General features: G+C 40.2%; 2 protein-coding genes across 2 annotated transcripts; one reads left to right on the top strand and one right to left on the bottom strand.

Moving 5' to 3' along the window:
- Nucleotides 1-166: 166 nt before the first annotated feature.
- Nucleotides 167-3,974, bottom strand: zgc:153293 (uncharacterized protein LOC555710 homolog). The gene is made up of 7 exons (XM_036576246.1): nucleotides 3,864-3,974; nucleotides 2,914-3,180; nucleotides 2,657-2,786; nucleotides 2,309-2,416; nucleotides 1,967-2,125; nucleotides 1,738-1,867; nucleotides 167-1,378 (listed from the first exon to the last, which is right to left on the bottom strand). Exons 2-7 carry the CDS (start codon nucleotides 3,171-3,173, stop codon nucleotides 1,176-1,178), a joined length of 990 nt encoding a protein of 329 aa, XP_036432139.1. The 5' UTR covers nucleotides 3,174-3,180; nucleotides 3,864-3,974; the 3' UTR covers nucleotides 167-1,175.
- Nucleotides 3,975-7,078: 3,104 nt separating this feature from the next.
- LOC118812722 (chymotrypsinogen A-like) lies at nucleotides 7,079-9,651 on the top strand. The gene is made up of 7 exons (XM_036577831.1): nucleotides 7,079-7,148; nucleotides 7,591-7,694; nucleotides 7,802-7,881; nucleotides 8,230-8,308; nucleotides 8,812-8,992; nucleotides 9,183-9,316; nucleotides 9,459-9,651. Exons 1-7 carry the CDS (start codon nucleotides 7,097-7,099, stop codon nucleotides 9,618-9,620), a joined length of 792 nt encoding a protein of 263 aa, XP_036433724.1. The 5' UTR covers nucleotides 7,079-7,096; the 3' UTR covers nucleotides 9,621-9,651.
- The last annotated feature ends 5,374 nt before the right edge of the window (nucleotides 9,652-15,025 follow it).

Genomic DNA, 15,025 nt, shown 5'->3' with positions numbered 1-15,025 from the left:
TGTACAATGAACGAAATTTTTAATCTCTAGTTTCACTGCTAGGTAGTGAGGAAGACAATAATGCACTCAAATTCTCTTTTGATAAAGAAATAACAAAAAAAGCAAAACTTATAATCATGACCAGTTTTAGTTTTTCACTAGACCCCCTTGAATATGGGCTGCTTAGAGCATGTAAGCTGAGACAGAGACATCTTTGTGAGACACAAGTGTAGGAGTAAGTCATGTATGGTGCCTGTATGTATAAACAACTATCAAGACCCATTAACGACAATGCTTATTATCACACTCTCAACAAGCCTGGTCTTTCCCTGCTTTCTTGGAACACTGACATTACACACAACTGAATGCAAAACATCAGAGAAACTGAAAGGCAAATACAGACCCTTTACTGTTTCTGTTTTAGAATATTAATTCAAAATAGCCTTGTTAGAAAAACAGTATTATGCAAGTCCACCCATCATTTATTTAATCCACAGTCAAAACAACCATTAAGTCCAAGTCATTCATTTTTGCTTTTGCCTTTATTAGCTTACATTTAAGCTTTTTCCACACCTCCGAAGTTCAGTCTCAGAAACTGGTTGCATTTTCTGCTTCTCATGATCCAAATAATCCCAAACACATTAAGTGATGTTCAGGTCTGGACTCTGGGGTGGTCAGTCCACTGTTTGGAAAACACCAGCAGCTTCGTTATACAAGTACATAGGTTTCTTTCATATGTAATATTTTCTGTAGCAAGTTTGACTTCGCAATGTTCACAACTTTTCTATCACACAGTGTTCACAATCACTGGTACTGTTTCCAAACAATGTTTTATTTGGGAAAATTAAAATGTTACATTTTTCAAAAACGAAACTACTTAATCACACTTCTCTATTCATTCTGCCAAAAAACTACATGGTTTTAGAACACATCTGTGACATTCATTGATGTGAGTGATGTGTATCAGTAATGTGGAAAACTAAAGGGTGTGTGAACTATAAATCACGGTAAGTGTTCAGTTCACGGAGGAGTGTACTGTACTGTACTGTACTTATGCAGATAACTGTCTAGATAGGCGCACATAAACCTCTAACATTTCTCCCATCGTGAGTCCAGTCCCTAAAATGACAAATGCCCTCCCAATTGATCCACGTTAATCAGAGTAAAAGCTAATGTTTGCCTTTGACCACAGGTTGTCACCTCCTTTTGCATGCAAAGCTAAAAGTGTCTTTGGGTTTGTAACTAAAGCACGGAGTTGACTGATACTTTGGTAGACCTGGCTGCTTCTTGTGCGCCAAGTTCTTCCTGGGCGTACTGTTTTGCTGGGGGATGTGAATGGGCTTCCATGGGATAGGGTTCACAAAAGTAGGTGAGGGGTAGTTCAGATTATTATAGCCACCTGAAAACAAGAAAAACACGTAATTTTTCATATACATCATAATATCAATGAATCAGGTCATACAAGCTTCAAATGTTATCTTTCAGTGTAAGATGTCAAGTCAGGTTAACAGTAATTCATCCCAACAGTGATGCCTTCCCTACATTTAGTGAGGGCAAAACAAAGGCTCTGTTTCTCCTTTGTGTTGTAATGTCTCATGTCGTCAGACAAGCAGACAAGTTCAGACAAGTGAGTAAACTCTGAAATTTATGAAGATTATAGTGATGATTTGAGTCTGTAATTTTCACACAAACAGTACTTAAACGTCTATTAGACTGAAAGCAAACTGAACTTTTTAAAGCCACAATTTTCCCACTCACCAGCTGGACATGCTGACAACTGACGTTTATGTCTGTCTTTGTCCTTTATGTTTTTAAGCCACTCTTTAAACTTCTCCTCTGCCCGCTCTTTACGTTCTCTCTCCTCCTTTTCTCCTCTGGCTATTTCTTCCTTTTAGGCAGATGAAAAATCAAAATAAATTTAATGTAATACTTTATTGTTTTTAATGATATATTTTGCAATAATTTTGGATGCCTCTAATAAACTTACCTGCTCTTCTAACTTCCTCACCATTTCCTCTTGTTTTTTCTGTCTAAGCCACTCTTTATATTTTTCTTGGGCTTTTCTTTCGATTTCCAGCCGTTTCTGTTCTTCATACAGCATTTTTTTAGTCTTCTGGGACTCCCTGCAAAACTTTTCATGTTTTTCCTGGCAAAGAAGAAAATCATTTGCTTCCATTAGGAATATAATTAAATGTCATAGAACTTTACAGATTAGCAGATTTATTTTTCAATGTAGCATTACTTTTTCACAGAAAAAAATAGTTACATATCTCTGATTCTGTGTTATGCTTTATGTATTTGTTATCTTTAAATTATTAATTATAACTACCTGTTCTTTTTTCATTTGGAGCCACTCTTGAATTTTACACTCACTGACTGCCTTTTTCCTCTGTTGTTCTGTTTCTTCTTTGGCCTTCTTTTCTTTTAAAGCTTCTTGCTGAAATACAATGTTCAATGCATCTTTACAGGTTTGTGCTAAAGTGAGATAAAGCAGTTATGTATGATGTCACCTATATTTTGGTTATTTATAGGGAGACAAAATATTATTCAAACCATTTTATACAACAAAACACCATTTCTAGTAAGAGTCAGGTTTTCAGCATTATAGAAAAACTGTCTGTAAAAAAAAGGACTGAATGACCACACTGTTGTCAGTGATCTCACTGGTAGAACATACTTCTAAGGTTTTCTGTTGCATTTTCATCCGTTCCTCTTTAGCTTTGCTTACAACCCACTGCTCCCATGCACTCAGGTTTAACTTTCCAGTAGAAGTGTTTTGTGCACAAAGTGACTCCAGTGTCTCATTCCTGAAAAAGCAACAACAGTAATTAAAAACTCTAAAAATGTTGCTTTCTGGTACTTAAATTCTTGCAACTGACAGTGTTATGCTAATTAATACAAATATGTCTTGGATAGTAACTGAGACAAATATACCTGCTGTGACTGACTGATAATCCATCTTCATGCACTGTGAGAGAGGAGTTGTCAGCAGGCTGATACTGTTTTGGTGCCTCTTCATTATCTTCATCCGAAAAATCAAAGCTATCATGGTAAATGGGTGAGAGCAAGGAGTAGGTTGAGTCGCCTGTTGATTCCACGCTCTTGCTTCTAGGGATGCTCCTTGGGATGGCAGATTTACTTTTGAGTGGTGTTGAGGTAAAACTTTTAGAAGAAGCAGACTGAAGGGCTGACATCACAAGCCTGAGAGGTCAAGAAACATGTATTAATACAATATGTGCAACTAGAGATCCTGTGTTAGTAATAGCTCTAAATCTACTGAGAGACACCAACTGCACTGCATTGTTTAGCTACAACCCAGACACAGGCAATGGAGGTCTAAGATGAGGGGTATTTGGGAGTCATATATTACTTTTATGACAGTAAAACTCAACAGGGCAACGGTCAGGCAGCCCGATAGTCCGGTAGTCCAGACAAACACATACAAATACATACTCACTCCAGTTCTGAACCAAAGCACTGTTTATGCAGTGTAATTAACCTAAGTCTCCACCGTTATCACTGGAGTGTCTAGAAAGGCCACAGCAGTGAATAACAGTATTTACCCTGATTTAATACAACTCATTCAATACGTCAGCTCGTCAAACCCTTCATGAAGTGAACGATTAGTAAAGTGGCCACTTAGAAATTTCAGCTCAAAACAGTGTTTTGTTTGCGGGAGTATAACAACAGCAAATCGGAAAGAAAGTCTAGGCTAGCTAGCAAAACGCTAACGTTAGCTAGCCAACGTTCTAGCTAAGTTAAGTTAAAATCTGCTAGCAAAGCGAAGTCACCTTGCCCGAGCTACAACTAATGAAACAGATAACTACTCTAAAAGCCACAATGAGCGCGAATGTCAGTTCGATATGTAACGTTTTGTAACTCACCGGTATTTTGAGTAACGTTAACTGAATCAAAGGCAGCGCTCTCTCGGATTGTTGTGTGCGAGTTCAGCTTGCCTGCTTGTTTTGTAGTCCCGCCCCCCGCACTGAGCTCACACCACACACACGTCAATCATGTCGGAGAGGAATGTGATTGGCTCCTCAGGTGTAACCATGCACGCCGTTATGGAAGCGTTTCTCCTAGCAACGGAAGCGTCCGCCCGCCGAGGGAAGCAACACGAGAATAATGAACTTTTAACAATAGAAAACAAACAAGGCTGAATGAACAGGCTTTTTGTTTCTACCTGACTGACAAAGCTTTGAATTCATTTAGTCGTTTATTATGTAGAGGACATTGGTACAGCGATGAGCTCACGGTCTGACTCACGGTTACACACGGTTTTGGACTGGAGTCTTACCTGACTGTGCTTTGAGCTAAGCAGACAAAAGAAGAAAGGAAGAAATATCAGCAATAAAACAACGATTAGAAACTTCCTGAACTCTGAAGTCAGTTTGTGTTTGACCACATTGCAGTGTTTAGGGGGGAACCGCTAAAGGCCCTACGATACGATATTAGCATGATACTTACGTCACGATACGATATTATTGCGATTTCAAATATATTGCAACATATTGTGATTTATTACCTTCTTTCAACTGCAAATACAATCATCAGGTTTTTGCTGGCAATCTTGCATTCGTGTGCTACATTTTGCAGGAGGTCTGCAATGTTTGTCCCAGTATAACTTTCGTTGTACTGCTCTAGGTTGGAGAACATGAGACAGCAGTCGCCAGTCCTCTGTGAGATAATGTGCTGATACAGTCACATAGGAATCCAGTGTCCTTGACATCCATGCATCGCACATTAATACAATCATTTCTGCTGTACTCAAAGATTCTTCCACTTTAAACTTCATTTCTCTGCAGAGCTTAGGTACAGCTGTGTTGTATGGATGCATGAACTGGAAGGTGGCTTTGTAAAGCTGATTTTATTTTGGTGGAGTTGATTTTACATTGGCTTTGCCATCAACAAACCAAAAGTCAGCGTCTTATTTGCCAACTTCTTGTTCAAATTTTCCAATTCCACCTTAAATGGTGCAGCAGTTATTTTCTGGTGCCTGATGTGCCAGAATGTAACTGCAGCACCATTTAAGGTGGAATAGGAAAATTCGTACAAGAAGCTGGCAAATAAGAAGCTGAAAATTCCAACTAGAGGCTCATTATTACCTCAGTGAAAAACTAAATGGTTTGTAGAACTATTATCTTCTGGTGCCTGAATGTAACTGCTGAACTATTTAAGGTGGAACAGGAAAATTTGAACAAGAACCTGGTGAATAGGAAGCCAACTTCAGCCTTGTTTGACATCATAGGTCAATGCTGTCTCTGGATGATGGCGTGTGAGGTGAGCCCTCATGTTTGTAGTATTCGTAGAGTATTTCATTTTCATATGACACTTCTTGCAAATCGCATGTCATATCTGTGTCATTTGTCCTTCCGCTGACTGTCATCTCTGCTGACCTCACCAGAAAATACAAGCACCATCTAGTGGACTGAAAAAGCAACTGATTCTATCATTCTAGTATTAAGAAAAGATTCATTAATATTTTCAAGTTATATAATATCGATAATTGGCGTCCATGTATTCATATTTGGCGTTCGTGAATTGATACAATATTGCCATACGCAGTATCATGATAATATGCTCTATCACCCCCCGCCCCAAGTAGCGTCCCCCGCTATTAAGACATGGCTTTTACAGAAGTTGTGGTGCTTTATTTTTCAGCTGTTGTAGACCACCGCTATGCTGTACATGAGCAAAGCTTTTCTCTAACAGTTTGCTTTCTGACTCAGCTCACGTCTCTCATCTCTCGTTCTTTCTCAGATCACAAATACTTACGCACACATGGGTGGTTTCTAGCCTCGCTCTCTACAGTAAGAGTCCTTAGTAAAATGAACCAAGTGTAATAAAGACTAGAGAACTCCTGGGGTGTGCTAGAGTAGGGCTGTCCACTGTCAAGTGCCGTGCGATGCCCACTGCCTCATCGTCACCACATGGCCACCTCTGAAACTCAACGTGGCACTCTTTAGGTCCATCTGTCACCCATTGTTTCTCAGAAGGTCCAGGCCCACAATGCATGTCTTGCACCTAGGCTATCCAAACTAAGAGGCTCATCTTCTTGCCCCTGACTGTCAGCATCAGCCGTCTTCCAACTTATCATTGGTGTTGTACTGGACTGCTGTTTGGGCGATTGTGGGAGCAGCAGTGAACTGAAGCAGATGTTGAGAGAGAAAAATAAAATATTTAGAATTTTGGAACTTCATTTAAATGATAAGTGCATTTTTATGAAACAAAAGAATTACATGAGGAAGACTTTAAACCAGTAACAGTGAGGAACAGTGTAAATGAAATAAAAAAGGAATGTTTCTCCTAACAGCATGTACTGTCCGCTGTGAAATAATACAACTGTATTGTAATAGATTCTTAAAAAGAGCAAAGCTACACTCTTGTACACTGATACAAATGTCTGAGACATCTGGCATTAAAAAAATGTGTTAAAGGTTCCCCTCTCCTGTTATCTCATATTTTTAGCCTACCAGTCACAGAATAACTCGCTTATCAAGCCTGAATAAATCAATACTGCCCAAGGCTGAAATTTTAAACAGTGAATTTTGTGTGGCGTCCTCCTCAATTAAAAAGAAAAATATATACTTGAATCACAAAATATATATTTTAATCACATCCTACTCTTTTTTCACTGATTTTGTAGCCACTACGTAGTTGTTTAAGTTGTTTTTTATGGCCCATTTATGTAATAAATACTGAAAGGTATTCAAGCCCAGTGAGCTCAAAGAAATCCTGTTGCTGCATGAACTAAAGACATAAGTATAAATATAAATAATATAAATAAGAATCAAACAAGATTAAAGGCAAAGATCTAAATAAGCACAGCAAACATATTTGTTTATTTTTAATCCCAGTGAACTCCTCAAATGAAAACACGAAAGTCCAGCACAGTAATGAGATGCAGGTACACTGATTCTGACTACTTGCTAATGTAGGAGCAGTTTTCCAAAGCAATTTCTGAATTTGCAGCATGGGAATAAATTGCTCTGATAACACGGATGAAACAGGTGAAGCTGGCATTATTTTGGTGTGGTTTAACCATATGTGCTGAATTCAAGGCTTCAGAGGTCTTATAAAAACCTTTACTCTATCTTAGCCACAGCAAACTGAAAACATGGCTCTCCTGTGGATTCTCTCCTGTCTCGCCTTCATCGGCACAGCATATGGTACGTAACTTAACTCGACATAACATTCTCTCAGTATGCAGGGTCCTTCTCGGTACCTGTCAATGTACGATAATGTTGCTTTTATATGAAAAAATCTCACATTTCTGAAATGGTAAGTTTTCAGGAGAAGAAAAAGACGTTTATAATAAAAAAAGTTACAAAGTTTTAATATTCACCAAAAGTGCTAATGCACTCAGAAGCGCTGCATGTCATGCACAAATTGGGGTTAATTAGAACCAATAAATAAAAAAAAATTATAATAAATAAAAAAAAATAGTGTGTATCTCTCTGATAGAAATTTGGTAAAAACTGAATTTTTCGCTCCAAGCTTTAAGGTCATGATGACACTGACACAGTGTTACTGTCACTCAATGCTGACAGGGATATTGATTAAAATGATTAATGCTCATTAGGAGAGAAATTGTTTGTGTGATATTTTTAGGCTGCGGTGTTCCTGCCATCCCGCCTGTGATCACTGGATATGCCAGGATTGTGAATGGTGAGGAGGCAGTGCCCCATTCCTGGCCCTGGCAGGTGTCTCTACAGGTGAGACTGACACTTATTTTTTGACACTTGTCTCTCACCATCACTCAACTCACTTTAATACAATTAGTGCTTTAAACAGTTCTCTTCTCAAACACCTCTCTTCTCAGGACAGTACAGGATTCCACTTCTGTGGTGGCTCCCTCATCAACCAGTACTGGGTGGTGACCGCTGCTCACTGTGGTGTCAGGTAGCAACAGAAATTTGGGTTTCAGGTTTTCCAACTAAACTCTTCGTTTAGCTTCTAAAGGAACTACACTAAGTGTGGAAACAACACTAGTGACACTAGTGCATGTAAATGCAACTCATGTATAGAACAATGTATCTTGTGCAAAAGTACATGACAAATTCTTAATTGCAATGTCACAGCGAGGTTATCCAGAAGTTAAACTGTACCAGCACTATTAAATTGTTTTATGCCTGATCCTGTTTGAAAGTGGTTTTAATCTCAAAGTTTTGTTTGATTTTGGCAAAAACACACCAATTAATGTTCTGTATTTGCAATAAACTGGAAATATTCTAATATCTTGTTTTGCAGAACATCTCACCGTGTTATCCTTGGAGAGCATGACCGCTCCTCTAACGCTGAGGCTATCCAGACCTTGGCTGTTGGAAGGGTTTGTATTGTGCTTATACACTGTCAGACAAAGGGTACTGTACAAGTACATTTTAGTCCAATAAAAGTAGAAACAGTTTTAGTGTAATGGTTCTTTATGATACACTGTAGTCCCTAAGACTCAACTGTGTAATATAAATGAGTTTTTTTTTAAAAAAAAAGCCTGGAACCAAGCCAGGGTATATTGAGTCAGCGCAACTTAAATAAAATAATTGTAACAGAGTATGGTACAGTTATGTTCCCTAGAGGGTACCAACCCAGTGAACTTTTCTCACATTCTTTCTGACACAGTACAGAAACAGATTTTCAGAACAGAAGTTTAAATGCAGTGTTTAAAATTGAATGGCGTATGTCTAGTAAATTTAAATGTTATAAATCAAAATAGTCCAGTTTTGTAATTGAGACTAATCAGGCAGTATGTGTCACATATAATTGTGCACCTGTCCTTGCTCTCTCTCTCTCTCTCTCTCTCTCTCTCTCTCTCTCTATTTTTTGAAAGTGCAGGTTATCCAGCACCCCAACTACAATTCATACACCATTAACAACGACATCACCCTGATCAGGCTGGCCTCTGCTGCCCAGCTGAACACCCATGTGTCTGTTGTGTGTTTGCCTGCAAGCAGTGACAACTTCCCAGGCGGCTTGAAGTGTGTTACAACTGGCTGGGGCCTGACCAGATACAATGGTAACACAGATTACATGTGATCTTATACTGTATCTATATAAGACTTTGTGTGTATCAGGTTAAACTATGTTTTTTAAAAGACTTTACTATCAATGTTTTGTATCGCATTTTGCTGAACCAGCTTTGTTCCTAAGGTTGTCCTCAAAGACAAACCTCTCTCTGAAATTTCACATCACTCTTTCTCTTCTAGGTGCTACCACTCCTCCTCGTCTGCAGCAGGCTGTTCTGACTCTGCTGACCAACAGTGAGTGCCAGCGTTACTGGCTCTCCAGCATCACTGATGCCATGATCTGCGCTGGAGCTTCTGGAGTTTCTTCCTGCATGGTAACACAGATCAGTATAAGAACAGACCTATAGCAAGTCTAAGTGAGGGGTCTGACAGCACAGGAGACTAAAAACACTAATATTTAATACTAAACAAGGCATAAAAGAACCAACCCTACTCCTGCTTTTACTCCTCTCACAGGGTGACTCTGGTGGCCCTCTGGTCTGTCCGAAGTCTGGAGCTTGGACCTTGGTGGGTATTGTGTCCTGGGGTAGCAGCACCTGCAGTACATCCGCACCTGGAGTGTACACTCGTGTCACCACGTTTCGCTCATGGATTGACCAGACCATCGCCGCTAACTAAAGCTTTCAGAGCCACATGGCAACCAGAAGCAGTTCTCAGCTTCTTCCACCTGATCAATAAAGATGAGATCATCACAGAAAAATTGTCTGTAGAAATAAACAGAATGACCATCACACTGTTGTCAGTGATCTTACTTGCAGAACATGTTGCACTGCTAGGGCTGACTGATAATGTATCTTCCACTGTGAGAGAGGGGTAGTCAGCTCACTGATGTTGTTTCAGTGCTTCTTTATTATCTTCATCTGAAAAATCAAAGCTATCATGGTAAATGGGTGAGAGTAAGAAGTAGGCTGAGTCACCTTTTGATTCTACACTCTTGCCTCTGGGGATGCTCTTTGGGATGCAGGAGAGGAATAAAGGTTCCTTGAAGTTGAAATACCCCTCCCCAAAGTAGAACAAAGCACAAGCTAGTTTTTATATACAACCCCATTTCCAAAAAAAATAGTTTGGATGCTGTGCAAAATGTAAATAAAAACAAAATGCAATGATGTGCAAATCATTTAAACCCTATTTTTAAACTTTTGCTTTTCATCATCCATGGCACACGATTAACAATAAAAGATTCAGAGAATCTGGAGAAATCTGTGTATGCAAGGGACAAGGGCAAAAACCAGTATTTGCTGGGCATGATCTTTGGGCCCTCAGGTGGCACTGCATGGGCTCAGAAACACTTCTGAAAACCTCTTTCTGTGAAAACAGTTCATCGCTGTGTCCACAAATGCAAGTTAAAACTCTAAAACACAAAGAAGAAACCAGGATCCAGAAATGCTGCCACCTTCTCTGGGCCCGAGCTCATTTAAAATGGACTGAGGGGAAGTGGAAAAGTGTCCTTGGGTCTGACGAATCAACATTTGAATTTCTTTTTGGAAATCATGGACACTGTGTCCTCCAGGCTAAAGACCACTCAGCTTGTTATCAGTGCACAGTTCAAAAGCCAGCATTCATGATGGTACAGGGGTGCATTAGTGCACATGGCATGGGTGACGTGCACATCTGTGAAGGCACCATTAATGCTGAACGATATATACAGGTTTTGGCAACATATGCTGCCATCCACACAACATCTTTTTCAGGGAAGGCCTTGCTTATTTCAGCAAGACAACATTCTGCATGTATTACAACAGCATATGAAAAGAGTCTGTGTGCTAAACTGGCCTGCCTGCAGTCCAGATCTGTCACCCATTGAAAACATTTGGAGGGTTATGAAATGAAAAATATGACAAAGCAGACCCTGAACTGTTGAGCAGCTGAAATCCTACATCAAACCAGAACAAGAAAACATTTCACTTTCAAAACTACAGCAATTGATCTCCTCGGTTCCCAAATGTTTTGTGTTGTTAAAAGAAGAGGTGATGAAACACAGTGGTAAACGTCCAACTTTTTTGGAACGCGTTGTTGACATCAAATTCAACATGGGCATATATTTTAAAAAAAACAATCAAATTGTCTTTGTAGTATTTTCCTTTTAAAATATGGTTTACATGATTTGCATCATTGCATTCTATTTTATCTACATTTTGCACAGCGTCCCAACTTTTTTTGGAAATGGGGTTGTAACTTGTCTCGTTTATGAAATGGATGGTGATATAAAAATATCTTACTGCAAAAGCAGTGTAGTTTATTAATTAAACAAACGCACTCACATACATAAAATCACTATGTAATGTATTAATATTGTCTCTGTTTATTTTAATATAAGCTTTTTTATGAATACATTATTACTGCCCAAATAAACAACTTTCAAATCTATAAATTTAGGTGCCTAATACTTTTGCACAGTACTATACAATGCACACTGTGGCACAAGTCACAAAAGTATTTAATGATGGTAACCAGAAGAATGTGTCACAACGCAGTGCATGGCACCCTGCTGCAGAGCTGCGTAGCCACAGACTGGTCAAAGTGTCCAAGCTGACCCTGGTCTACTGTTGAAAATGCTCAGTTTACCTGGGGAGGTGATGGCACCAGGATGCACTGTAGGAAGAAGACAAGGTACACTCACTCATGCTGATGGTATTTGCTGATGGCAGTGGCCTCTTTCAGCAGTATATTGTGCCCCGCCATACTGCACACACTGTTCAGGAATGAAATGAATAGAGTTGAAGGTGTTGCCCAGCCTCCACCTTCCCCAGATCTTAATCTGATTGAGCATCTGTGGGAAGTGCTGAAAAAACAAGCCTAATCCCCAGTGGCTCCACCTTGTAACTTACAGGACACAAAGGATCTGCTGCTAATTTCTTGTTTCTGGATACCACAGAGCACCTGCAGAGCCTGTCCTTGGGAGGTCAGAGCTGTTTTAGTGGCACATGAAGGAGCAACAGCATGTTAGGCTGGTGGTCATCATGTTTTGGCACTTAATCTCATGTATGTGCCTGGCCCCAAGTTTGGAGGTACAGCAAAGTGCATTGCTAAGTGTTTTACTTTACCACTGAATGGGTTTCCTAGACAGATGATCTTTTGTTGGTTTGTTGTTGTTTGTTTAAATAAATCTCCAATTTGCTCACAGATGTTCACAATGTGTTAATTCTCCTAGAAGGAGATGGGATCTTGGACCGATGTTACAGACGTGTAACTGACACCTATATTTCACTTCTTACATATAGAGAAATTAAACACTTTTAGGCTTCAATCCAGAATTGTTTGTGTACAGTCTAGTGAAAAATGAACTTTGCTTTGATCTGACCCATTATGACAAAAACTATAACTTTCTTACTGAATCTATTTTTAACAATATTTAATTTTTTGTTGCCTCCATAATACCAGTAAAACAAATCAGTACAACTGTTTCTGAATTACTAAACTATAGATTATTGTTATGTCAATGTTTGATCAGGAGGACATAAGCTATTATTGGATATTTAGCTATTCCAAAGAATTCTAAGGAATAATATAAAGCTGGCAAAGTTGGCATTAGGATAAGGTAGATAATAAGGTCCTCTCTGGGAGGTTTGGGGGGGACTGACCATTACGATAAGTAAAATACAGTTCAGTTCTTTGATGAGTTAAGCGGATCTGCTGCCTGCTTCAATTCATCAATAGCAAGGAAAGAAGAATAATTGAACAGAAGAGTCATGAGACTAGGGCAGAGAAACAAAAGGGGTAGATCCTGACCTGGGAAACCATAATATTGAGGTACACTGAGAGGTCAGTTTGTTATGTACACCTCCACTCTATGGTTAAAAGTTTGTGGACACCCAAAAAACTCACATCCTTAACTGCTTTTTTATTAAACAGGGTATTAATAGTTTTCCCCTACTTTGCTGCAGTATCAGCCAGTACTCCTCTTGGAAGAGTTTACACTAGAAGTTGAACCATGGCTGCAGAGATTTGCTTCCATTCAGCTGCAAGAGCATTACTGAGGTCAGGTACTGATGCACGGCAATAAGTCCTCACATCAGTTCATCTCGAAGGTGTTAGATGGGGTTGAGGTCATTGCTCTGTGAAGGCCAGTCAAGTTCTTTCACACCAAACTCACTAATCCATTTCTTTATGGAGCTTTCTTTGTGTGCAGGGATGTTGTCTTTCTGAAACAGAAGAGGGTAAAATTCTCAGACAATTATTCCTTCTTTACCAAACTTTACAGTTGGAACTTTTACTTCGTAAAGAAAGTAGACTAAACTAACAAACTAGATAAAACTAACAAACAGGAATAGGTGTGTATAAATAGAATTCAGGCAAACTGGAATGGGAGTAGCTGGATTTCTGAGCGTCCTGTGTCACGTGCTGCAGCGAAGGAAACTGGAAAAACACAGTCCTGAGTGGCAGGGTTGACTGTAGGCTCAGCCAGAGCAGAGGAAGGCATGACAGTACCCCCCGCCAAGGAGTCCGGGACAGCCAAGGAACAGGGTGCCCATGACGACCACCCTTAACCCGACTGGAGGCGTTGGAGGGTGGAACCCCAGAGCTACTGGGAGGGACCGGACAGGAACAGGAGATTTTCTTCCTGGGGCGGCCCTCCACCTCCAGCGGTTCCAGTGGAGCCTCCTCAGGCATCACCTCGTCCAACAGACCTGCAACCACGGGTTTAAGGAGGGAAACATGAAACAAAGGAGCAATGTAAAACTGAGCAGGTAAGTTAAGCCTATGTGACATCATTTATGTTTTTTACAATCTGGAATGGACCAATATATTTTGGCTGTAACTTACGACATCCCTCCCCAAACCTGAGGTCCCGAGTCGACAGCCAAACCCAGTGTCCAGGGTGAAAGAGGGGGGTTTCTCCGTGAAGCCCGTCTACTTTCTCTTTGGCACACTGCAGGGCTGTCTTGATGTTACAGTGCGTTTGTTCCCAGACCTCCTCGCTGCGCTTCATCTAGTCATCAACAGCAGGGATGTCTGATGGTGTTGCAGTCCTGGGGGCCAGTGGAGGTTGAGGATACATTGAAATGGTGTCATCTGAGTAGCAGAACTAATGAGTGAGTTCTAGGCGATCTCTGCCCTGATCAAATACTTTGACCAGTCTGAGGGATTGCTGCTGCTGAATGACCGGAGGAATTTTCCTAATTCTTGATTAACTCATTCGCATTGTCCATTGGATTGAGGATGATAACCAGAAGTGAGACTGACATTGATACCTAAGTGTTCACAGAAGCCTGACCAAACTCGAGATGTGACATGTTCGGTTAGCACTATGGCAGTATAGAGTGCAGTAGGTAAGGCCTTAAGAGGAATAAATCTAACTCCTCCAGAAAAGCGATCGACTATAGTTAAGCTAGTGGTGTAACCCTCAGGAGGCAAATCAATGATGAAGTCAGTTGCTAAATAAGACCAGGGTCATTCAGGTATGGGCAAGGGCATGAGTTTACCAGCGTACATCATGTTTAAGAGACTCCCACCAATAATGCTTAAGGAGTTGTTGAGTTTGTAACTCACCAGGGTGACTGGAGCTGAGAGAGGAGTAAGCCCATGTTATTAAACGATCCCGAAATTGATCAAGCACATAGAGCTTGTTGGGTGGACAATGAGAAGGAACATCAACACTTTCTAATGCTTTGGTTATCTCTACCTAGCTTGCTTTGGGTTGAGACACTTCACTGAATGTAGATACTCAAGATTTTTGTGATTGGTGAGGACCAAGAAAGGGTGAGCAGCTCCCTCTAGCCAGTGATGCCCCTCCTCTAGGCTTTAGCTGCTAGAAGTTCTTGGTCTCCTAAACCATAATTTCTCTCAGTGGGGCTTAGTTTATGTGGAAAAAACACAATTGGGTGCAATTTCTCTGGCTCTCTATTGCACTGCGACAAAATAGCACTGACTCCAGTCTCCAAAGCATCCACCTCCACTACAAAAGGCTTAGATGGATCGGAATGTTTCAAAATGGGAGTGGATGTGAAAGCTGTTTTGAGCTTTTGGAAGGCAGTGTCTGCAGATGGACCCCACATTAACCTTTTTGATGCTCCCTTGAGCAA

The sequence above is a fragment of the Colossoma macropomum genome, unplaced genomic scaffold (assembly GCF_904425465.1).
Source record: "Colossoma macropomum unplaced genomic scaffold, Colossoma_macropomum, whole genome shotgun sequence".
Lineage (NCBI taxonomy): Eukaryota > Metazoa > Chordata > Actinopteri > Characiformes > Serrasalmidae > Colossoma > Colossoma macropomum.
This window is presented reverse-complemented; position numbering and strand designations above follow the sequence as displayed.

Excerpts from the sequence above, each read along its gene's own strand:
- zgc:153293 (XM_036576246.1), bottom strand. The coding sequence starts at position 3,173 with ATGTCAGCCCTTCAGTCTGCTTCTTCTAAAAGTTTTACCTCAACACCA. Across the intron at positions 2,787-2,913 it reads TTATCAGTCAGTCACAGCAG|GAATGAGACACTGGAGTCAC; the intron begins GTATATTTGTCT and ends TTGCTTTTTCAG. Across the intron at positions 1,868-1,966 it reads TGAGGAAGTTAGAAGAGCAG|GAAGAAATAGCCAGAGGAGA; the intron begins GTAAGTTTATTA and ends TCTGCCTAAAAG.
- LOC118812722 (XM_036577831.1), top strand. The coding sequence starts at position 7,097 with ATGGCTCTCCTGTGGATTCTCTCCTGTCTCGCCTTCATCGGCACAGCA. Across the intron at positions 7,882-8,229 it reads GCTGCTCACTGTGGTGTCAG|AACATCTCACCGTGTTATCC; the intron begins GTAGCAACAGAA and ends CTTGTTTTGCAG. Across the intron at positions 8,993-9,182 it reads GGGCCTGACCAGATACAATG|GTGCTACCACTCCTCCTCGT; the intron begins GTAACACAGATT and ends TTTCTCTTCTAG.